The following is a 26580-nucleotide window of genomic DNA, read 5'->3' on the forward strand; positions in this document are numbered from 1 at the left end:
AGTCTTCAATCGACCATCCCATGGCACTTTTGTGTTTCTTTAGAACTTCGACAAGCTTGTTTTCTTGGAGAACTTCAAGGGTGGAACTTATTATAGCCGGGCATTTACTTTCGGTGTCTAGGAAGACATACTTGAGGTTCTCCAGAAGTCGTTTCGATTCACCCCCCTTTTTTGGTTCATCTTTCTTCTCCTCCATTAAAGGTTACCTTAGATCCTCCCACCGGTTTTGTCGAGAACCTTTAAAAGTTGGTATTGCTCCCATCATTGCTATTACTTCCATCTCTTTTTCGTCAACTACTTCCGTTTCATCAAAAATTGATAAACTCAACACCCTCTCTAAAGGTGATTGTTGTGAATTCAAAGCATGTTCATTAGTAACAATTTGATCAATTACCTCAATATGTTGACTGGTTGCAACATCATCCTTAAACTTCATGGTGTTGCGAACATCAATTTTTAACTCCACATCATATACCTTCAGAGTCATTGTTCATTCTTCTATATCTATCAAACATCTCCCCGTCTCTAAGAATGGTCTTCCCAAAATTATCGGAATTTCTTCATCTTCCGGCATCTCTAAGATGACAAAATCCACCGGGAACACAAACTTATCAATCTTTACAAGCACATCTTCTACTATCCCGTATGGTCTCTTCACTGAGTGATCGGAAAATTGGAGTGTCATCCTTTTATCTTGCACTTTACCAATTCCTAAATCAATAAGAGCTTTCTTGAAGGACCAATCCCCAACTGTGCAAGGGATAGTCATGGAACCTCGATCCTTCTTTTTCACCGGGATCATCATACCCTGCAAAATAGCACTACAAGTTTCAGTTAGAATAATAGGGTCACGATCGTTGGTTCTTTTCTTTAAGATGATGTCCTTCATGAATTTGGCATATGTAGGCATTTGCTCCAATGCCTCCAGGAATGGAATGTTTAACTCGAGCTTTTTGAACATCTCCAAGAATTTTTCAAATTTCTTCTCATGCTGCCCCTTCTTCTTATTTCTTGTAGGGAAAGGAAGTTTAATGGTGGGTTTTGGCTCAACTACCTTCTCTTTCTTCACAGGTTCCGAAACAACCAAATCTTCAGCTTCTACCTCATTCTCCTTTATTTCCAGATCAACTTCCAGCAATGGCTCTTCTTCTTCGGCACTTTCCTTCACAGCTTCTTTCGCTTTACCACTTCTAGTGATTATGGCACTCACATTATTATGATCTTTGGGATTTGGAATTGTTGCACTAGGTAGAGCACCAGGTTGCTGAGGATTTGCTAATTGCTGTGCTATTTGACTCATCTGAATTTCAAGATTCTTAATCGATGCACCTGTGTTCCGAAAATTACTCCTTGTTTCTTCTTGGAATTGAGAGCTCTGAGCGGCCATTTTTTCAATGGCAATCTCCCAATATGCTTTTCTTTGCCCTTATTGCTGAAATTGTTGCTAAGGTTGCTGATATGGTTGCTGATATGGTTGTTGTGGTGGTGGCCGATATTGTTGTTGTTGTGGTAAACCTTGATACGGAGTAGGCCCTTGTTTAGGAACATTTCCTTGTTTATCTTTCCAAGAAAAATTCGGATGATTTTTCCACCCCGGATTATAAGTGTTGGAGTAGGGATTGTTCTGCTTCAAAAAATTAATTTCCTCAACTTGTTATGCTGTTACCACACAATGCATGGCGAAGTGAGGTCCTCCACATATTTCACAATTTACCGCTTGAATCGGCTGAGCTGGTTGAACCTGTGCAACAGTTTGCTTTTCAAGTGCCATTTGTTTCAATCTGCGTTCAACTTCAGCTGCAATCATATCTTCCATTTTCACAACTTGATTTGACAGCTTCAAATCAACTAACCCCTCCGATTGATTAACACTGCGGTCATACAGCTCTAAATGTTCGTTTGCCGCAATAGCATTGTCATACCCCAAAATTTGCCTTCTTCATTTCATCTTCAATAATTCAAGGTTCAAAGGTTTTCTCAAGCCACTCTCTCTTAATCAAAGATCTCCAAAACTAGGGTTTTCATTTTATCAAAGGATTGTGAATATTCAAGGCCTCAAATGGATCTCAAGGTCTCTCATATGTCCCAAGGCACCTCCATGTCAAAAGTCAAGCTTTGGTTTCAAGGATTGCTCACTCAATGGCTCAGACGATCAATTGTCGACTATGTTGACCTAAAAGTCAACTACAGTCAAAATACAGTCAAACTTCAAGATTTTTGGTCAACATCAAGTATGTGAGGTTATATCCATCATTTGATCAAAGGTTAATCATGATCCATCAATAAAAACTCAGAAATGAACAAATGCAAAGGTTCAAATTAGGGTTTTTTATAGGAGAAAGTCAACTCAACTTTGACTGGTCATAACTTTCACATGGAGCATAAAAAATTTCCCAACCAAAGCCTATTTTGAAGGAAATTGGATTCTCCACAATTTTGTCTCTCAAAAGCTAAGGCCAGAAATGCTTCATTTGAGAGGTATGGTCAAAAAGATTATAGGTCCTCCAAAAAGTCAACAAGAAACACCTTTTGAGTCAAAGGTCATAACTAGAGCATGAAAGCTTCAATTGAGATGAAACAAAAAAGGTCATTTAAAGGACTCTTTGAGCTTTCTAAAAAGTCCTATAATGCATTCATATGAGTAAAAGGGAGGGAGATACGAGGCGCACAAGTTGGCAAAATTTCAAGATACGCATGAAACCCTAATGGACCAACCTTGGGATTTTAGGTCAATGTGCCCAAGTTTTGGACTCTAAATATAATTGACACATAAATAGAAGTCCAATAAGATTATTTCCACATGTTTATAATATTTATTTGATTTATTTGGATTTTATTCATTTAAATGCTAAAATAAATTAAATAAAATCATAAAATAGTGAAATAAATTATGGGATTCTACTTTTAATCATTTGGAGGCCCAAAGATACATCTACAAGGGTCCAAAGTTGTGATGCATGGTGAGGGGGATAGATCTTCCAAATTTAGAAAGAAATTATAAGTTTCATATCAAATTTTCTCCCTTAGGATGAACCTAAAGATCCAAGCCCATAGAAACCCTAAGATACACATATATATTCTAAAAATAGTCAGCAGCAAGAGGGGGGGGCGAAAATTGGAGAGAAGAGGCTAGGGTTTCCATATTCAAAACTCTCTCCAAGCTAGGGCATAAGGTTTCTTGGTGCATAGCTGTTCTCAGGGAATTTGAAGCCTGCATTCATCTTCTAGAGGTTGAGAGGAACAGTTCCAAGCCTTTACATCAGCCTGAATCGTACATGACTTGCAGATCTCAAGAGCTCCGATTGAGGGAAGTTGTCGAATTCGTTTTCAATTTTGTATGCATTGCTAACGTGTTGATGTTGTTTCCTCGTGTTCAGGCTCATGTTTAAGGCAAGGGAGACGTATTTCATGGAAGCTTTGAGGCCCATAGCATGGTACGCCATTGTTGGAGCATAAGATACCTTGTGGTTCGGTTTCACAACTACAAACGTTTTAAGGGAAAACAAACGTGTCCATGAGATTCGCAGCCCCTTAATTAGTAGGTATAGGTTATTTTCGTGTTGGTTGTCTCGCGTGTGTTGCAGGTTTCGGATGGATGTTCGCCGGAGAAGATGACCGGATTTATTCCGGTCCGGCGGCCCTTGATTCGCTGGCGTTTGGAATTCTTTGTGGCATGCGTGGCATCTCCCCAATGGATGGTCAGACCACAGCTTTTCTCCCTCCACGTGCGTCATGCCTCGATTGGCTAGTCAAACTCTAATTTTCCTCTCTCTTCCTTTGATTGGCGCATCAGTATTCCCAGGGGGCCCACATGCAAGTTTGTTTGACTTTCTAACAATTATATTTGGTTGCATATTTATTTATTATGTTCCCGTTCACTATCAACTAACGCAAGCAGATCATTTGGCTGGGAGTGGAATTTGGTAACCTAATAGGCGCTGGTTCGATCCCCAGCGTCCTATATTATTTTTGTTGAATTACTTGTTACGGATCCAGGGCCTCTCTTGCCATATAGCTTACAATGCACCACCAGTCCTCACCATCAGATTTCCTACTATCCAGATCTAACGTGCCAGGGATTGAAAGACCACCGTAGACCTTCAATAGCTCCCCACACAGGAATAAAGCCAGGTTCTATTAGATTTTTTTTATATATTATTTGTATAATTATATTAAATTCAATATATTTGTTATATAATTTGATTTTTTAGGATTAAGTTGATAATATAATTAGGGTTAGATTAGTGACTAGGGTTTAAAATTATATTTCCCGATTATTTCGATTAATTCGATTTAATTTGTTTAACTAATTTTAATTATTATAAAATCACAATAAAACCCATAAAGGTTTATACTATTAGGGTTTGCCCAATCCCATTGTCATTTGGGTAAAAATATTAATCTAATTAATTCTTAAATAATTCTCTCCTCGACCCGACTAAAGCTATTAGTCGCATTAGACGAGAGATAAAAATAATAAAAACATTAACATTAATTCTCTTCTCGACCCGAATAAATCTATTAGTCGCATTAGGCAAGAGATAAAAAAAATATAATTTAAAATACATTTAATTTGCTGCCCGCGACGATCGAATCTATCGATCTGAGTAACCATCAATGCCCTATTAATCCGTTAGCTATACTGATCAAATCTATTGATCATCGCATCTAACGGTGACATATCAAATCAGGGTTGTACGCCCAAATATTTAAAACACACTAAACCACGATACTACGGATTTTCATCCTTTCAATACTGCGATTTTCAAATCTACGATAAGGTAATTCAAAATACCTTCGAACTTCGCAATTCAAAAACTACGATAGGCCATTCAAAAAGCCTTCAAACACCTTCATAATCAATTCTAAGGCGTACAACCCTGTGCCCGAACTACGTTGACTCTGATTCTCCATAAGGAGATACGTAGGCACTTGGATAACCAAGGCGAGTCCCCTTCCCTAAAATCTCAATTTTTCCCCTATTCACTTCCTTAGCTATAAACCTTAATAATTATAGCCACAAACCTTTACCTTAAAATGTAAACCTTAGGAAAGGGCTGAGGGTGCCTAACACCTTCCCTCGACCTGATTATAATAACTTACCCCGAATCTCATAACTGCGTAGGGTTTCCTATTCGCCCTTCAGAATAGGTGGCGACTCTAAACCTTTATTTTTAGGGCAGGTTGCTACAAGCATCTATGATCTTCTTTATCTCCGTGGCTGTTTTAAAATTTGTTGAACCACCGACAGCTGTGTCAATTAGTTGCTTAGTCTTCAACTTAAGACCATTCAAAAAGTTCTGCATTTGTTCGGTTACATCCATGTCATGAGTCGGGCATGCAACCAACAACCGCTTGAACCTTTTATATTCATCTCCAAGTGATTCTCCTTCCTTCTGTTTAAAATTAACTATGTCATATCTCTTTCGGATATACACAGAAGCAGGAAAATACTCATTGAGAAACGTTGTCTCCATTTGTTGCCAAGTTGTGATACTTCTAGCAGGCAAAGAGTAAAACCACTCTTCAGCATCATCTGACAAAGTGAACGGAAACATTACCAATTTCTTTGCCTCTTTAGAATGCCCCTTTATTTTCAACGACGTGGTCATAGTAAGAAACCTCTGCAAGTGCTTGTTTGCATCTTCATTGATTCTTCCAGAGAAAGGTTTCTTTTCAAGTTGTCGTATTGTTGCTGGGTGCAACTCAAAGTGGGCAACATCGACAGGTTGATTTACAATTGTCATTCGGCCGGCTGGTGCATTTGCTCCACCATAATCACCTAACAGTCTTTCTACGGGAGCTGCCATTGTTTCAGCTTCCGAATCTGAGTGCTCTGAATGAATAGAAAAAGTCTCGTCTTTATCAGATTCTGAAGGTGTCTGATTCTCTTTTATAGCTTCCAGTCTTTCTCATTTCGCTTTCCGAAGTCTAGCTAGCAACGATCGTTCTGGTTCTGCGTCAAAAAGAAATTCTGCTGAGGCCTTACCTCGCATAAAAAGATTAGACAATTATTAGTGATGAGCAAATAGAATAACAAAATATAATTTTAGTTGCAGAGCAACACAAATTCAATTGAATTATTATTTAACTTATATTTTGGCAATCCCCGGCAACGACACCAAAAACTTGATCGAAAAAATAGCAAGTGTACTACTTTCTACCAATGTAGTTCATAAAGTGGAAATTATCCAAGTATCGATCTCAAGGATTTACGTGGCAATATAAGTTCTATAATGACTCAATCAAACAAAAGAAACTGGGGATTTCGTTTGATGTTGTATAAGAATGACTAAATTTATATTTAAAAACGGTAAGAATAAATCACAAATTATCAGAGATGAGCAGATTGCTAGGGGGTCTGTGAATGATTTCTCTTGTAACAAACTTATCTTCTTAATGCAACAACATAGGTTCATCAGTTGATTACCGGTTCTCTAGAGTATCTCATTCTAAGTCCTTAGTAAGAAGATTTTCTTGACATCTCTACCTAATTACTATGTCCATAGGTAATTACGGTAAGATCAAGTATTCAAATAACAAGAATTTCGGTCATAATAAGATATCTCTAGTCCTAGGAGATATGGATTATCATATGTTCTAAATCATGTCACAAGGAAATTACTGTCCAGTTAAAATCACTTATCAAAAATCAAAATCCGTTTTTCTGACGGGAAAAGCATTATGATCAGAAAAAGAACAAATCAACTGAATAAAAACTAACATTGTTATTGCATCAATTGAACATGTTCATCACCATTGAAATCAGGGTCACCCCCTAGCAATGGGGGGTTTAGCTACTCATAACAGAAAATAAAACTAAGATAAAAACAGTGTTCATTACAGCAATTTTTGGATGAATCAATCTTCAGACGTTTTGTAGTCTTGGATCATGAAACTTCCGCCAATACTGAGTTATCCAGTCATCAAAAATCTATTCTCTTCTCAAATTCGTCGAACCCTCTTCCAAACGCGTTTTCTTCTTTTTATATCTGTGTTTCTGGGCTTTTTGGTAGAGAAAGCCCAAAATATCATGCAGAAATGTGTCTGGAGCAAGGAGACGTGTCCAGGGACGCGTGTGGCCAGAGGGGTGCTTTTTCTTTACTTTTTATTCACTTGGAACGCGTCCAGGGACGCATGTGGCTAGAGACTGCACTTTTGGCCTTTAAGGACGCGTTTGGTGTAACACCCCAAATCTACCCGATAAATATTAATAAAATCAAAGTTGTAAAATTTTCAAACATAAAACAGGATGTCACATTTTCGACTTTAATCAAAATCTCCAATCACATATTAAACAGATACATAACACTTTTAAAACAAATGGATGAACGATTAACAACAACTCTTAGTCTTTAAAATCACGCAGCAGAATCTTAATTTCAAATCAAAATGGTAACATCTTTGTCTAAATCAAGATCAACTTCAAAATAATAGAGGTTTAGCAAAACCAATACAAAATTCATCAATATAGCAAAACAATTATAATTGTAAATGAGCGTTCATCCCCCCGAGTGTTACGTATCAGAGCGACGACACCGACTCGAACTACAGCTACTAAATCTTTAGTCTTCATTACCTGCACATTACCCACGTAGAGGCAACATAACAACAGAAGGGGTGAGATATCTAACAATCTAATAAATCGTATGATAAATAATATATAACAGAATTTAGATAATGTAAATCACCGCTTCGCAAATTATTCACACAACCAACAATCACAACATAATCATCAACGTAATATAATGACAATAATTTATCGACACAACAACATTTATCACAACGTATTCATTAACGTAATACAACAACGAATTCACCGTCATAACAACTCAAATATGCAACATGTGATGCAACAACTTATTCAAATGCGCATGCATGTGGTACCATTGGAGCAAAACTCCCATCGTGTTTGCCATAAAGGCCAAGGCATAAGCCTTCATCATCATCGTGTTTGCCATCAAGGCCATCGTAAACAGAGCAAAGCTCACATCGTGTTGCCAATCCAGGCCATCGTAAACAGAGAAAAGCTCACATCGTGTTGCCAATCCAGGCCATCGCAAATATGCAGGTATGTGACTCGATGAAATGCGACATCACAAAATGCAACTTCAACAACAACAACAACAACAACTTAATATCATCGAGGCAACACCTCCAACTTAATATACTGCTAATAAATAGAGGCTAATCATTAACATCACGTCATCACAGGTTTATCATTATAACAGTTTCATCTTCGTCATAGCATCATCACAACACAACATAATAACAACAACAACAACTCACCAATTCAACAGCAACTCAACAATAATTCAATACTGGCCAAAAGCCTACAACTTAATCTTGCAAATAAATAGAAGCATTCAAACAACAACATATCAACACAATCCAACCTCAATTCTTAAAATACACGTTACCTATAAATATAGAGTAATTAATCCATCACCAATAATTAAACTCAATATTTAATTAATAACTAAATGAGTATCTACAATTAAATTGGAACATAGTTACTCTTATTAATTATGCTACAGGAACTAGAAGAATCTATATTGGCACTTACCAATTTCGCTACAGTAGGAATTATATATAACACTTGTCTTTCTCGCTACAGTGAGAGAATGGATATGTCAATTGCATTTATACTCTTTATAAGTGGTATATGTTTCTATTATTCTACTTTATGTTTCATTTCAATTGCATTAGGTATGATATACCACAAACAGAATATCAATAACTATTCCGCTACAGTCCTTACATTTATCACAATTCCATTAATTTCTATGTCAAACAATGCCTAAATTTCCTGCGCCACTGTTTCAATAAAAATACAAACATCGATATCATACACCGACAACTCTAAACGTGTCAGATTTACGCAAAATAATTAAAAATATGACTCTTAATAACTCAAAACAACTCTGACAATTTTATTGACAGCTCTAACAACTTTAACAACTCTATTGACAACTATATTGGAAACTCTAACAACTCTATTGACAACTCTATCGAAATTGAAAATAATTTAAATTATCAAATTAACTAAAATATTTAACTCCTAAATATTATACTATTTTATTATTATTATTATTATTATTATTATTATTATTATTAATATTATTATTAATATTATTATTATTATTATTATTATTATTATTATTATTATTATTATTATTTACTAAATATATACATTAGTAAACTAAAGAAAATGATATAGTGTCAGGAGTACCTAACATTGTAAACTAGAGAAAACATGGCCTTATATGTAACAAAAGGAAATACTACTTATCAGTAAACTAACGAAAACATTATATGTTATAGATTTGAAAAAAAGTGAGTCTCCAATTAAATCATATGTACCGCTACGGTATTGCTACAGTATGCCAATTTTTTTTCCAAGTAGCAGTAAAACCTTAACGCCACAGTATCGCTACCTACCCAATCAACCTAGAGAAATTTCCATACCCAATTCATTGACAGCAACAAATTTCAGTATCAATTACAACAATCAAACATAAACAGAAACAATTTTACAAACCCAGTCCCACATACTATTCATCATACATTCCATTAGAAAATTAGAACCCCACCCTTACCTTGGATTGAAGATAGCTCTAAGGAGTTCTGATCGAAAATTCGCTTTGGTTCCGGTTGCAATCTCTCACAGTGACAAGCTTCCCCAAACCCTTGTTTTCCTCTCCTTCTCAATTCTCACGTATATGGCTTCTTTTTTTATTCCTATTAGTTTTCTAAAAAACCCTAATATTCCTCTACTACTACTTATAGAGAAACACTAATATTCTTTTTTTTTTTAAATCAAATAATCTATCACTAAAAATAACTAAATATTAAAATGAACTAATATTCTTAATGGGCCAACTAAATGCACCTCCAATATTTTCTATTTCTCACACACAATTAAACCTGACTAACTAAATAATATTCTACTTAACTATTATTATTTCTAATAATAATTTCTTCCGACTAATTACTCCACTATCAACTTAACCGCTTTACTAACTTATTAATCCAATGACGCCTCTTATAATAATTTCCGACTTCGACTAATTCTAACAATTAAATCCTTAATAATTCATTTAAATAATTAAATGAATTCCTGGGCGTTACAACTCTCCCCCACTTAGGATATTTTCGTCCTCGAAATTTTACCCGACACCACCACATTCAACTTACTCTGACATACCAACATTCAAAACAGTAACAACCATAACATACTTACTCTTGAATATCAAACATCGCATTATCACCTTAATAACATCTTCTACACAACTAGTAACAATATCGCAACAAGTAGCACTGATATCAATAATGGTAATTAAAGGAGAACTATTAATGAAACATGTACCTCTTATAAGCTTGTCCTCATTAATTTTCTGAGTCCCCAACCAACGCGAACACTTTTCCACCGATTTTTGCCTTCTTCGGTTTCTGACACAGACTACTAATGTGTCCTTCCTCGCCACAATTGAAGCAAATCACCTCCTTGTGCTTGCACTCCGACTGTGCATGCCCAAATTTTCCGCAACGAAAACACCTTTTCACTTCGGTAGTGCACACATTACTCTTATGCCCAGTTTTCCCACACTTGAAACAAGTCACATTAGTAGGAGCATCTCCCCCACTAGATCTCTGGCCCTGACGGCCTTCATCAACTTCCGGTTTACCTTTCCCAACTGGAGCATCATACGGCTTGCCACGGTTTTGGTGATTCTTATTCCTCTTCTCACTAATCATCTTATAGTGAGCAATGTTGTCTTCCTCATAGATTCGGCAACTATCCACCAAATTAGCAAATACTCGAATTTTCTGATAGTTAATAGCCTTCTTGATCTCTGGGTGCAACCCGTTCTCAAACTTGATGCACTTCGAGAATTCTCCAGTTGGTCCATCATAATGCTGATAGAACTTAGCCAGCTCGCCAAATTTCGCAGCATAAGCAGTGACCGACATGCTTCCTTGTTTCAGCTCAAGGAACTCGATCTCTTTCTTGCCACGAACATCCTCAGGAAAGTACTTCCTCAGGAACTCCCTACGAAATATAGCCCACGTCACTTCCTCACCAGCAACCTCCAACCTCTGACGAGTCTCTAACCACCAGTCGTCAGCTTCCACCGCTAGCATGTGAGTGCCATACCGAACCTTTTGCTCGGAGTGCAATCCATCACACGGAAGATCCTCTCGATCTCCTTCAACCAAGTCATTGCACCGTCAGGATAATAGGTACCCTTGAAGACAGGCGGATTCTCTCTCTGGAAGGTAGCCAAACTGCGAGATCCAGCATTCTCACCGATGTTCGGCTGATTTCCCAAAGCCTGAGCCATAGCCTCCAATGCAGCAGCAATCGCAGCGTCATTTCTTCCAGCCATCTCAACTTATCTCTACATCACAATGGTCAGAACCAAAAAACAATACTCAATTGTTAGACAACTACGACATGACACTTGGCCGGACGGACCGACCTTCTCTGATACCACTAATGTAACACCCCAAATCTACCCGATAAATATTAATAAAATCAAAGTTGTAAAATTTTCAAACATAAAACAGGATGTCACATTTTCGACTTTAATCAACATCTCCAATCACATATTAAACACATACATAACACTTTTAAAACAAATGGATGAATGATTAACAACAACTCTTAGTCTTTAAAATCACGCAGCAGAATCTTAATTTCAAATCAAAATGGTAACATCTTTGTCTAAATCAAGATCAACTTAAAAATAATAGAGGTTTAGCAAAACCAATACAAAATTCAGCAATATAGCAAAACAATAATAATTGTAAATGAGCGTTCATCCCCCCGAGTGTTACGTATCAGAGCGACGACACCGACTCGAACTACAACTACTAAATCTTTAGTCTTCAATACCTGCACATTACCCACGTAGAGGCAACATAACAACAGAAGGGGTGAGATATCTAACAATCTAATAAATCGTATGATAAATAATATATAACAGAATTTAGATAATGTAAATCACCGCTTCGCAAATTATTCACACAACCAACAATCACAACATAATCATCAACGTAATATAATGACAATAATTTATCGACACAACAACATTTATCACAACTTATTCATTAACGTAATACAACAACGAATTCACCGTCATAACAACTCAAATATGAAACATGTGATGCAACAACTTATTCAAATGCGCATGCATGTGGTACCATTGGAGCAAAACTCCCATCGTGTTTGCCATAAAGGCCAAGGCATAAGCCTTCATCATCATCGTGTTTGCCGTCAAGGCCATCGTAAACAGAGCAAAGCTCACATCGTGTTGCCAATCCAGGCCATCGTAAACAGAGAAAAGCTCACATCGTGTTGCCAATCCAGGCCATCACAAATATGCAGGTATGTGACTCGATGAAATGCGACATCACAAAATGCAACTTCAACAACAACAACAACAACAACAACTTAATATCATCGAGGCAAAACCTCCAACTTAATATACTGCTAATAAATAGAGGCTAATCATTAACATCACGTCATCACAGGTTTATCATTATAACAGTTTCATCTTCGTCATAGCATCATCACAACACAACATAATAACAACAACAACAACAACTCACCAATTCAACAGCAACTCAACAATAATTCAATACTGGCCAAAAGCCTACAACTTAATCTTGCAAATAAATAGAAGCATTCAAACAACAACATATCAACACAATCCAACCTCAATTCTTAAAATACACGTTACCTATAAATATAGAGTAATTAATCCATCACCAATAATTAAACTCAATATTTAATTAATAACTAAATGAGTATCTACAATTAAATTGGAACATAGTTACTCTTATTAATTATGCTACAGGAACTAGAAAAATCTATATTGGCACTTACCAATTTCGCTACAGTAGGAATTATATATAACACTTGTCTTTCTCGCTACAGTGAGAGAATGGATATGTCAATTGCATTTATACTCTTTATAAGTGGTATATGTTTCTATTATTCTACTTTATGTTTCATTTCAATTGCATTAGGTATGATATACCACAAACAGAATATCAATAACTATTCCGCTACAGTCCTTACATTTATCACAATTCCATTAATTTCTATGTCAAACAATGCCTAAATTTCCTGCGCCACTGTTTCAATAAAAATACAAACATCGATATCATACACCGACAACTCTAAACGTGTCAGATTTACGCAAAATAATTAAAAATATGACTCTTAATAACTCAAAACAACTCTGACAATTTTATTGACAGCTCTAACAACTTTAACAACTCTATTGACAACTATATTGGAAACTCTAACAACTCTATTGACAACTCTATCGAAATTGAAAATAATTTAAATTATCAAATTAACTAAAATATTTAACTCCTAAATATTATACTATTTTATTATTATTATTATTATTATTATTATTATTATTATTATATTATTATTAATATTATTATTATTATTATTATTATTATTATTATTATTATTATTATTATTTACTAAATATATACATTAGTAAACTAAAGAAAATGATATAGTGTCAGGAGTACCTAACATTGTAAACTAGAGAAAACATGGCCTTATATGTAACAAAAGGAAATACTACTTATCAGTAAACTAACGAAAACATTATATGTTATAGATTTGAAAAAAAGTGAGTCTCCAATTAAATCATATGTACCGCTACGGTATTGCTACAGTATGCCAATTTTTTTTCCAAGTAGCAGTAAAACCTTAACGCCACAGTATCGCTACCTACCCAATCAACCTAGAGAAATTTCCATACCCAATTCATTGACAGCAACAAATTTCAGTATCAATTACAACAATCAAACATAAACAGAAACAATTTTACAAACCCAGTCCCACATACTATTCATCATACATTCCATTAGAAAATTAGAACCCCACCCTTACCTTGGATTGAAGATAGCTCTAAGGAGTTCTGATCGAAAATTCGCTTTGGTTCCGGTTGCAATCTCTCACAGTGACAAGCTTCCCCAAACCCTTGTTTTCCTCTCCTTCTCAATTCTCACGTATATGGCTTCTTTTTTTATTCCTATTAGTTTTCTAAAAAACCCTAATATTCCTCTACTACTACTTATAGAGAAACACTAATATTCTTTTTTTTTTTAAATCAAATAATCTATCACTAAAAATAACTAAATATTAAAATGAACTAATATTCTTAATGGGCCAACTAAATGCACCTCCAATATTTTCTATTTCTCACACACAATTAAACCTGACTAACTAAATAATATTCTACTTAACTATTATTATTTCTAATAATAATTTCTTCCGACTAATTACTCCACTATCAACTTAACCGCTTTACTAACTTATTAATCCAATGACGCCTCTTATAATAATTTTCGACTTCGACTAATTCTAACAATTAAATCCTTAATAATTCATTTAAATAATTAAATGAATTCCTGGGCGTTACAACTCTCCCCCACTTAGGATATTTTCGTCCTCGAAATTTTACCCGACACCACCACATTCAACTTACTCTGACATACCAACATTCAAAACAGTAACAACCATAACATACTTACTCTTGAATATCAAACATCGCATTATCACCTTAATAACATCTTCTACACAACCAGTAACAATATCGCAACAAGTAGCACTGATATCAATAATGGTAATTAAAGGAGAACTATTAATGAAACATGTACCTCTTATAAGCTTGTCCTCATTAATTTTCTGAGTCCCCAACCAACGCGAACACTTTTCCACCGATTTTTGCCTTCTTCGGTTTCTGACACAGACTACTAATGTGTCCTTCCTCGCCACAATTGAAGCAAATCACCTCCTTGTGCTTGCACTCCGACTGTGCATGCCCAAATTTTCCGCAACGAAAACACCTTTTCACTTCGGTAGTGCACACATTACTCTTATGCCCAGTTTTCCCACACTTGAAACAAGTCACATTAGTAGGAGCATCTCCCCCACTAGATCTCTGGCCCTGACGGCCTTCATCAACTTCCGGTTTACCTTTCCCAACTGGAGCATCATACGGCTTGCCACGGTTTTGGTGATTCTTATTCCTCTTCTCACTGATCATCTTATAGTGAGCAATGTTGTCTTCCTCATAGATTCGGCAACTATCCACCAAATTAGCAAATACTCGAATTTTCTGATAGTTAATAGCCTTCTTGATCTCTGGGTGCAACCCGTTCTCAAACTTGATGCACTTCGAGAATTCTCCAGTTGGTCCATCATAATGCTGATAGAACTTAGCCAGCTCGCCAAATTTCGCAGCATAAGCAGTGACCGACATGCTTCCTTGTTTCAGCTCAAGGAACTCGATCTCTTTCTTGCCACGAACATCCTCAGGAAAGTACTTCCTCAGGAACTCCCTACGAAATATAGCCCACGTCACTTCCTCACCAGCAACCTCCAACCTCTGACGAGTCTCTAACCACCAGTCGTCAGCTTCCACCGCTAGCATGTGAGTGCCATACCGAACCTTTTGCTCGGAGTGCAATCCATCACACGGAAGATCCTCTCGATCTCCTTCAACCAAGTCATTGCACCGTCAGGATAATAGGTACCCTTGAAGACAGGCGGATTCTCTCTCTGGAAGGTAGCCAAACTGCGAGATCCAGCATTCTCACCGATGTTCGGCTGATTTCCCAAAGCCTGAGCCATAGCCTCCAATGCAGCAGCAATCGGAGCGTCGTTTCTTCCAGCCATCTCAACTTATCTCTACATCACAATGGTCAGAACCAAAAAACAATACTCAATTGTTAGACAACTACGACATGACACTTGGCCGGACTGACCGACCTGCTCTGATACCACTAATGTAACACCCCAAATCTACCCGATAAATATTAATAAAATCAAAGTTGTAAAATTTTCAAACATAAAACAGGATGTCACATTTTCGACTTTAATCAACATCTCCAATCACATATTAAACACATACATAACACTTTTAAAACAAATGGATGAATGATTAACAACAACTCTTAGTCTTTAAAATCACGCAGCAGAATCTTAATTTCAAATCAAAATGGTAACATCTTTGTCTAAATCAAGATCAACTTAAAAATAATAGAGGTTTAGCAAAACCAATACAAAATTCAGCAATATAGCAACACAATAATAATTGTAAATGAGCGTTCATCCCCCCGAGTGTTACGTATCAGAGCGACGACACCGACTCGAACTACAGCTACTAAATCTTTAGTCTTCAATACCTGCACATTACCCACGTAGAGGCAACATAACAACAGAAGGGGTGAGATATCTAACAATCTAATAAATCGTATGATAAATAATATATAACAGAATTTAGATAATGTAAATCACCGCTTCGCAAATTATTCACACAACCAACAATCACAACATAATCATCAACGTAATATAATGACAATAATTTATCGACACAACAACATTTATCACAACTTATTCATTAACGTAATACAACAACGAATTCACCGTCATAACAACTCAAATATGAAACATGTGATGCAACAACTTATTCAAATGCGCATGCATGTGGTACCATTGGAGCAAAACTCCCATCGTGTTTGCCATAAAGGCCAAGGCATAAGCCTTCATCATCATCGTGTTTGCCGTCAAGGCCATCGTAAACAGAGCAAAGCTCACATCGTGTTGCCAATCCAGGCCATCGTAAACAGAGAAAAGCTCACATCGTGTTGCCAATCCAGGCCATCACAAATATGCAGGTATGTGACTCGATGAAATGCGACATCACAAAATGCAACTTCAACAACAACAACAACAACAACAACTTAATATCATCGAGGCAAAACCTCCAACTTAATATACTGCTAATAAATAGAGGCTAATCATTAACATCACGTCATCACAGGTTTATCATTATAACAGTTTCATCTTCGTCATAGCATCATCACAACACAACATAATAACAACAACAACAACAACTCACCAATTCAACAGCAACTCAACAATAATTCAATACTGGCCAAAAGCCTACAACTTAATCTTGCAAATAAATAGAAGCATTCAAACAACAACATATCAACACAATCCAACCTCAATTCTTAAAATACACGTTACCTATAAATATAGAGTAATTAATCCATCACCAATAATTAAACTCAATATTTAATTAATAACTAAATGAGTATCTACAATTAAATTGGAACATAGTTACTCTTATTAATTATGCTACAGGAACTAGAAGAATCTATATTGGCACTTACCAATTTCGCTACAGTAGGAATTATATATAACACTTGTCTTTCTCGCTACAGTGAGAGAATGGATATGTCAATTGCATTTATACTCTTTATAAGTGGTATATGTTTCTATTATTCTACTTTATGTTTCATTTCAATTGCATTAGGTATGATATACCACAAACAGAATATCAATAACTATTCCGCTACAGTCCTTACATTTATCACAATTCCATTAATTTCTATGTCAAACAATGCCTAAATTTCCTGCGCCACTGTTTCAATAAAAATACAAACATCGATATCATACACCGACAACTCTAAACGTGTCAGATTTACGCAAAATAATTAAAAATATGACTCTTAATAACTCAAAACAACTCTGACAATTTTATTGACAGCTCTAACAACTTTAACAACTCTATTGACAACTATATTGGAAACTCTAACAACTCTATTGACAACTCTATCGAAATTGAAAATAATTTAAATTATCAAATTAACTAAAATATTTAACTCCTAAATATTATACAATTTTACTATTATTATTATTATTATTATTATTATTATTATTATTAATATTATTATTAATATTATTATTATTATTATTATTATTATTATTATTATTATTATTATTTACTAAATATATACATTAGTAAACTAAAGAAAATGATATAGTGTCAGGAGTACCTAACATTGTAAACTAGAGAAAACATGGCCTTATATGTAACAAAAGGAAATACTACTTATCAGTAAACTAACGAAAACATTATATGTTATAGATTTGAAAAAAAGTGAGTCTCCAATTAAATCATATGTACCGCTACGGTATTGCTACAGTATGCCAATTTTTTTTCCAAGTAGCAGTAAAACCTTAACGCCACAGTATCGCTACCTACCCAATCAACCTAGAGAAATTTCCATACCCAATTCATTGACAGCAACAAATTTCAGTATCAATTACAACAATCAAACATAAACAGAAACAATTTTACAAACCCAGTCCCACATACTATTCATCATACATTCCATTAGAAAATTAGAACCCCACCCTTACCTTGGATTGAAGATAGCTCTAAGGAGTTCTGATCGAAAATTCGCTTTGGTTCCGGTTGCAATCTCTCACAGTGACAAGCTTCCCCAAACCCTTGTTTTCCTCTCCTTCTCAATTCTCACGTATATGGCTTCTTTTTTTATTCCTATTAGTTTTCTAAAAAACCCTAATATTCCTCTACTACTACTTATAGAGAAACACTAATATTCTTTTTTTTTTAAATCAAATAATCTATCACTAAAAATAACTAAATATTAAAATGAACTAATATTCTTAATGGGCCAACTAAATGCACCTCCAATATTTTCTATTTCTCACACACAATTAAACCTGACTAACTAAATAATATTCTACTTAACTATTATTATTTATAATAATAATTTCTTCCGACTAATTACTCCACTATCAACTTAACCGCTTTACTAACTTATTAATCCAATGACGCCTCTTATAATAATTTTCGACTTCGACTAATTCTAACAATTAAATCCTTAATAATTCATTTAAATAATTAAATGAATTCCTGGGCGTTACAACTCTCCCCCACTTAGGATATTTTCGTCCTCGAAATTTTACCCGACACCACCACATTCAACTTACTCTGACATACCAACATTCAAAACAGTAACAACCATAACATACTTACTCTTGAATATCAAACATCGCATTATCACCTTAATAACATCTTCTACACAACCAGTAACAATATCGCAACAAGTAGCACTGATATCAATAATGGTAATTAAAGGAGAACTATTAATGAAACATGTACCTCTTATAAGCTTGTCCTCATTAATTTTCTGAGTCCCCAACCAACGCGAACACTTTTCCACCGATTTTTGCCTTCTTCGGTTTCTGACACAGACTACTAATGTGTCCTTCCTCGCCACAATTGAAGCAAATCACCTCCTTGTGCTTGCACTCCGACTGTGCATGCCCAAATTTTCCGCAACGAAAACACCTTTTCACTTCGGTAGTGCACACATTACTCTTATGCCCAGTTTTCCCACACTTGAAACAAGTCACATTAGTAGGAGCATCTCCCCCACTAGATCTCTGGCCCTGACGGCCTTCATCAACTTCCGGTTTACCTTTCCCAACTGGAGCATCATACGGCTTGCCACGGTTTTGGTGATTCTTATTCCTCTTCTCACTGATCATCTTATAGTGAGCAATGTTGTCTTCCTCATAGATTCGGCAACTATCCACCAAATTAGCAAATACTCGAATTTTCTGATAGTTAATAGCCTTCTTGATCTCTGGGTGCAACCCGTTCTCAAACTTGATGCACTTCGAGAATTCTCCAGTTGGTCCATCATAATGCTGATAGAACTTAGCCAGCTCGCCAAATTTCGCAGCATAAGCAGTGACCGACATGCTTCCTTGTTTCAGCTCAAGGAACTCGATCTCTTTCTTGCCACGAACATCCTCAGGAAAGTACTTCCTCAGGAACTCCCTACGAAATATAGCCCACGTCACTTCCTCACCAGCAACCTCCAACCTCTGACGAGTCTCTAACCACCAGTCGTCAGCTTCCACCGCTAGCATGTGAGTGCCATACCGAACCTTTTGCTCGGAGTGTAATCCATCACACGGAAGATCCTCTCGATCTCCTTCAACCAAGTCATTGCACCGTCAGGATAATAGGTACCCTTGAAGACAGGCGGATTCTCTCTCTGGAAGGTAGCCAAACTGCGAGATCCAGCATTCTCACCGATGTTCGGCTGATTTCCCAAAGCCTGAGCCATAGCCTCCAATGCAGCAGCAATCGGAGCGTCGTTTCTTCCAGCCATCTCAACTTATCTCTACATCACAATGGTCAGAACCAAAAAACAATACTCAATTGTTAGGCAACTACGACATGACACTTGGCCGGACTGACCGACCTGCTCTGATACCACTAATGTAACACCCCAAATCTACCCGATAAATATTAATAAAATCAAAGTTGTAAAATTTTCAAACATAAAACAGGATGTCACATTTTCGACTTTAATCAACATCTCCAATCACATATTAAACACATACATAACACTTTTAAAACAAATGGATGAATGATTAACAACAACTCTTAGTCTTTAAAATCACGCAGCAGAATCTTAATTTCAAATCAACATGGTAACATCTTTGTCTAAATCAAGATCAACTTAAAAATAATAGAGGTTTAGCAAAACCAATACAAAATTCAGCAATATAGCAAAACAATAATAATTGTAAATGAGCGTTCATCCCCCCGAGTGTTACGTATCAGAGCGACGACACCGACTCGAACTACAGCTACTAAATCTTTAGTCTTCAATACCTGCACATTACCCACGTAGAGGCAACATAACAACAGAAGGGGTGAGATATCTAACAATCTAATAAATCGTATGATAAATAATATATAACAGAATTTAGATAATGTAAATCACCGCTTCGCAAATTATTCACACAACCAACAATCACAACATAATCATCAACGTAATATAATGATAATAATTTATCGACACAACAACATTTATCACAACTTATTCATTAACGTAATACAACAACGAATTCACCGTCATAACAACTCAAATATGAAACATGTGATGCAACAACTTATTCAAATGCGCATGCATGTGGTACCATTGGAGCAAAACTCCCATCGTGTTTGCCATAAAGGCCAAGGCATAAGCCTTCATCATCATCGTGTTTGCCGTCAAGGCCATCGTAAACAGAGCAAAGCTCACATCGTGTTGCCAATCCAGGCCATCGTAAACAGAGAAAAGCTCACATCGTGTTGCCAATCCAGGCCATCACAAATATGCAGGTATGTGACTCGATGAAATGCGACATCACAAAATGCAACTTCAACAACAACAACAACAACAACAACTTAATATCATCGAGGCAAAACCTCCAACTTAATATACTGCTAATAAATAGAGGCTAATCATTAACATCACGTCATCACAGGTTTATCATTATAACAGTTTCATCTTCGTCATAGCATCATCACAACACAACATAATAACAACAACAACAACTCACCAATTCAACAGCAACTCAACAATAATTCAATACTGGCCAAAAGCCTACAACTTAATCTTGCAAATAAATAGAAGCATTCAAACAACAACATATCAACACAATCCAACCTCAATTCTTAAAATACACGTTACCTATAAATATAGAGTAATTAATCCATCACCAATAATTAAACTCAATATTTAATTAATAACTAAATGAGTATCTACAATTAAATTGGAACATAGTTACTCTTATTAATTATGCTACAGGAACTAGAAGAATCTATATTGGCACTTACCAATTTCGCTACAGTAGGAATTATATATAACACTTGTCTTTCTCGCTACAGTGAGAGAATGGATATGTCAATTGCATTTATACTCTTTATAAGTGGTATATGTTTCTATTATTCTACTTTATGTTTCATTTCAATTGCATTAGGTATGATATACCACAAACAGAATATCAATAACTATTCTGCTACAGTCCTTACATTTATCACAATTCCATTAATTTCTATGTCAAACAATGCCTAAATTTCCTGCGCCACTGTTTCAATAAAAATACAAACATCGACATCATACACCGACAACTCTAAACGTGTCAGATTTACGCGAAATAATTAAAAATATGACTCTTAATAACTCAAAACAACTCTGACAATTTTATTGACAGCTCTAACAACTTTAACAACTCTATTGACAACTATATTGGAAACTCTAACAACTCTATTGACAACTCTATCGAAATTGAAAATAATTTAAATTATCAAATTAACTCAAATATTTAACTCCTAAATATTATACTATTTTATTATTATTATTATTATTATTATTATTATTATTATTATTATTATTATTATTATTATTATTATTATTTACTAAATATATACATTAGTAAACTAAAGAAAATGATATAGTGTCAGGAGTACCTAACATTGTAAACTAGAGAAAACATGGCCTTATATGTAACAAAAGGAAATACTACTTATCAGTAAACTAACGAAAACATTATATGTTATAGATTTGAAAAAAAGTGAGTCTCCAATTAAATCATATGTACCGCTACGGTATTGCTACAGTATGCCAATTTTTTTTTCCAAGTAGTAGTAAAACCTTAACGCCACAGTATTGCTACCTACCCAATCAACCTAGAGAAATTTCCATACCCAATTCATTGACAGCAACAAATTTCAGTATCAATTACAACAATCAAACATAAACAGAAACAATTTTACAAACCCAGTCCCACATACTATTCATCATACATTCCATTAGAAAATTAGAACCCCACCCTTACCTTGGATTGAAGATAGCTCTAAGGAGTTCTGATCGAAAATTCGCTTTGGTTCCGGTTGCAATCTCTCACAGTGACAAGCTTCCCCAAACCCTTGTTTTCCTCTCCTTCTCAATTCTCACGTATATGGCTTCTTTTTTTATTCCTATTAGTTTTCTAAAAAACCCTAATATTCCTCTACTACTACTTATATAGAAACACTAATATTCTTTTTTTTTTTTGTTAAAATCAAATAATCTATCACTAAAAATAACTAAATATTAAAATGAACTAATATTCTTAATGGGCCAACTAAATGCACCTCCAATATTTTCTATTTCTCACACACAATTAAACCTGACTAACTAAATAATATTCTACTTAAATATTATTATTTCTAATAATAATTTCTTCCGACTAATTACTCCACTATCAACTTAACCGCTTTACTAGCTTATTAATCCAATGACGCCTCTTATAATAATTTCCGACTTCGACTAATTCTAACAATTAAATCCTTAATAATTCATTTAAATAATTAAATGAATTCCTGGGCGTTACATTTGGGCACGCGTGTGGGAAGGAAGAAACACGTCCAGGGACGCATGTGAGCAGGAACACCATTTTTGACTCCCTTTTGGAGTGGGACGCGTTTGGAGACGCGTATGGGCAGCAGCATGGTTTTCTGGCTTCCTGGAGGCTTGGGGACGCGTTTGGACATGCGTTTTGACAGAATGCCTTTTCCTTAACTTTTACACATGTCCGGAGTTGCGTCTGAACAGTGCTCGATTCACTTCTTCTCCATTTTACCTGCAAAAACACACCATATCTTCCCACAAAGATCAGTAGTCACAAAATTACACCAATTGTCCAAACAATTATAAAACAATGACATTTTTATTGCAATTGGCTTAATTTAGTAACCAAACATCACAAAAACTAACAGAGATGACTGATAAACTATAGCAAAACTGTGACTGATCAATAACAATGCTCATTACAAGATCGTTAATAAGAGGAGGGGCAAGCACCAACAAAACATGGCAAGCCTTATGATGCTCTAGCTGGAAAGGGTAAATAGAAACTTACTGATGGTAAGAGAACTAGTGGGGGAGATGCTCTTGCTGGCATGGCATGTTTCAAATATGGAAAACCTGGTCATAAGAGTACTGTGTGTACTGCTGAGGTGAAGAGGTGTTTCCGTTGTGGTAAGACTAGGCATGTAATATCTGAGTGCAAGCATAAAGAGATGATTTGTTTCAACTGTGGTGAAGAGGGACAGATTGGTAGTTAGTGTCAGAAACCAAAGCAGGCACAAACTAGTGGAAAGGTGTTCGCTTTGGCTAGGACTCAGACAGCTAGTGAGGACACACTTATCAGAGGTACATCTTTCATTAATAGTACTCCTTTAATCACTATTATTGATAATGGTGCTACTCATTGCTTTATTTATGCTGATTGTGTTGAAAGATTGGGTCTTATGATATCTTCTATGAATGGAGAAATGCTTGTCAACACTCTAGCTAAGAGATCGGTGACTGCTTTTCTTGTGTGTTTAAAGTGTTCTTTGTCGATCTTCGATAGAAACTTTGTTGTTGATTTGGTTTGTTTACCGTTAAGTGGGTTGGATGTGATCTTAATTATTATAACCATGTTATAGCAAGTCTGTGAGGTTTTCCTCTATTGAAGAGGAGGGAGTTGGTTTGTTGTCTTCTAAACACTTGCGGCAGTTGATGAATGAAGAAGCTCAGGTGTTCTCGTTGATGGCATCATTGTCTATTGATAATCAAGCTATAATTGATGAGTTGCAGGTGGTGCGAGAATTTCCTAAAGTTTTCCCTAATGAAATATTAATTCCCTATGTACCGCCATAAGGAGAAGTTGAATTTACTATTGATCTTGTACCTGGTACCAGACCCGTGTCTATGGCACCATACATGATGTCTGCATCTAAATTGTCAGAATTGAAGAAGCAAGTTTGTAAAGCCAAGTGTATCATCGTGGGGAGCTCCAATGCTGCTAGTAAGGAAGAAAGATGGAAGCATAAGGCTTTGAATTGATTATAGACAATTGAATAAGGTAACAATAAAGAACAAGTATCCACTTCCAAGAATAGATGACTTGATGGATCAATTGGTGGGTGCTCATGTGTTTAGTAAGATTGATTTGAGGTCGGGTTATCATTAGATTAAAGTGAAAGATGAAGATATCCAGAAGACGACTTTCAGAATGCGATATGGACATTATGAGTATTTGGTGATGCCTTTCCGTGTTACTAATGCGTCAGGAGTATTCATGGAATACATGAACTGTATCTTTCACGATTATCTGGATCGGTTTGTAGTGGTATTTATTGATGACATATTGATTTACTCTAAATCGAAAGTGGAGCATGTTGAACACTTAAGATTAGTATTGCAGGTTTTGAAAGAGAAGAAGTTATATGTGAAGCCGTCCAAATGTGAATTTTGGCTAAAGAAGGTGAGTTTTCTTGGTCATGTTATTTCAGGTAGTGGCATTGTTGTAGATCCATCTAAAGTAGATGTTGTGTTGCAATGGGAAACTCCAAAGTCGGCTACAGAAATTAGAAGCTTTTTGAGATTAGCTGTTTATTATAGAAGGTTTATATAAGGTTTTTAGAAATTTTCACTTCTATTGACTAAGTTAACTTGCAAAGGTAAAGCTTTTGTGCGAGACATTCAATGTGAAGAAAGTTTTATTGAATTGAAGAAAAGGTTGACGACGGCTCCGATTTTGACATTACCTAATTGGGGAGAATCTTTTGTGGTGTATTGTGATGCTTCTAAGTTGGGTTTAGGAGGTGTGCTTATGCAGAATGATAAGGTAGTTGCTTATGTGTCAAGGCAGTTGAGAACTCATGAAAAGAACTATCCTACGCATGATTTAGAGCTTGCTGTAGTTGTTTTTGTACTGAAGATTTGGAGGCATTATCTTTATGGTTCTAGATTTGAAGTATTTAGTGACCATAAGAGTTTAAAGTATTTATTTGATAAGAAGGAACTGAATATGAGACAAAGAAGATGGTTGGAGTTATTAAAAGATTATGATTTCAGTTTAAATTATCATCCAGGTAAAGCTAATGTTGTGGCGGATGCTTCAAGCCGAAAGACTTTGCATATATCAGCAATGATTGTTAAGGAGTTAGAATTAATATAGTAGTGTAGAGATATGAGTTTGGTTTGCGAGGTGACACCGCAGAGTGTTATGTTGGATATGCTGAAGATTAATAATGATTTTCTGGACAATATCAAAGAAGCTCAGAAGTTAGATGTGAAATTGGTAGATTCGATGGTTGGGACCGATGAGTATGAAAATAATGATTTTAAGTTAGATGCGCGAGGTGTGTTAAGATTCCATAATCGAATTTGTATTCCTGATGATGCAGAGATGAAAAGGACAATTCTTGAGGAAAGTCATAGAAGCAATTTGAGTATTCATCCAGGAGCTACTAAAATGTATTAAGATTTGAAGAATTTGTTTTGACGGCCTGGGATAAAGCGTGATGCAGCACAGTTTGTGTATGCATGTTTAACTTGACAGAAGTCGAAAGTTGAACACCAGAAGCCTGCAGGGTTGACGCAACTGTTAGAAGTTCCAGAATTGAAATTGGATAACATTTCAATGGACTTTGTGATAGGATTGCCTAATACTTTAAGAGGATATGATACGATTTGGGTGATTGTGGATAGGCTTACGAAGTCGGCTAGCCAACCCCAATCTGTGGGACAAGGCTATGTTGTTATAGTTATAGTGACAAATATTTTTTTTCTTCGTTTTTTATATAAATCAAGATAGAATATTTGTCACGTTTTTTATTTTTTATTAATGATAAATATTTTTTACGATAAGTTTGTTGATTTATAAGTTTCTATAACATGTTGGTATTAATATATTATGAGCAAAAACAAAAAAAGTTATTAGGACTTGAACTTTATACCAACAACTTACATCCATCTAGTCCAACAAGCGCATACTAGTGTGAGTTTGAAAAACAATTTTCAAACAAATATATATCACAAAATTCATGTTTAAAAAGCTTTTTC

The 26580-nt window shown here is 35.6% G+C and overlaps 4 protein-coding genes across 4 annotated transcripts; all 4 read right to left on the reverse strand.

Annotated features, from left to right (window-relative positions):
• Positions 1-490: 490 nt before the first annotated feature.
• On the reverse strand, positions 491-1387 carry LOC131636203 (uncharacterized). Its single transcript, XM_058906846.1, has one exon. The coding sequence runs from the start codon at positions 1385-1387 to the stop codon at positions 491-493; it is 897 nt and encodes a 298-aa protein (XP_058762829.1).
• Positions 1388-7372: 5985 nt separating this feature from the next.
• On the reverse strand, positions 7373-14062 carry LOC131636200 (uncharacterized). Its single transcript, XM_058906842.1, has 3 exons — positions 13925-14062; positions 10370-11402; positions 7373-7579 (listed from the first exon to the last, which is right to left on the reverse strand). Exon 2 carries the CDS (start codon positions 11143-11145, stop codon positions 10390-10392), a length of 756 nt encoding a protein of 251 aa, XP_058762825.1. The 5' UTR covers positions 11146-11402; positions 13925-14062; the 3' UTR covers positions 7373-7579; positions 10370-10389.
• A 636-nt stretch (positions 14063-14698) lies between these two features.
• Positions 14699-18388, reverse strand: LOC131636201 (uncharacterized). Its single transcript, XM_058906843.1, has 2 exons — positions 18251-18388; positions 14699-15727 (listed from the first exon to the last, which is right to left on the reverse strand). The coding sequence occupies exon 2, from the start codon at positions 15468-15470 to the stop codon at positions 14715-14717; it is 756 nt and encodes a 251-aa protein (XP_058762826.1). The 5' UTR covers positions 15471-15727; positions 18251-18388; the 3' UTR covers positions 14699-14714.
• A 455-nt stretch (positions 18389-18843) lies between these two features.
• LOC131636204 (uncharacterized) lies at positions 18844-19795 on the reverse strand. The gene is made up of 2 exons (XM_058906847.1): positions 19065-19795; positions 18844-18970 (listed from the first exon to the last, which is right to left on the reverse strand). The coding sequence occupies exons 1-2, from the start codon at positions 19793-19795 to the stop codon at positions 18844-18846; spliced, it is 858 nt and encodes a 285-aa protein (XP_058762830.1).
• Between the last annotated feature and the right edge of the window lie 6785 nt (positions 19796-26580).

Source organism: Vicia villosa, unplaced genomic scaffold (assembly GCF_029867415.1).
Source record: "Vicia villosa cultivar HV-30 ecotype Madison, WI unplaced genomic scaffold, Vvil1.0 ctg.001663F_1_1, whole genome shotgun sequence".
NCBI lineage: Eukaryota > Viridiplantae > Streptophyta > Magnoliopsida > Fabales > Fabaceae > Vicia > Vicia villosa.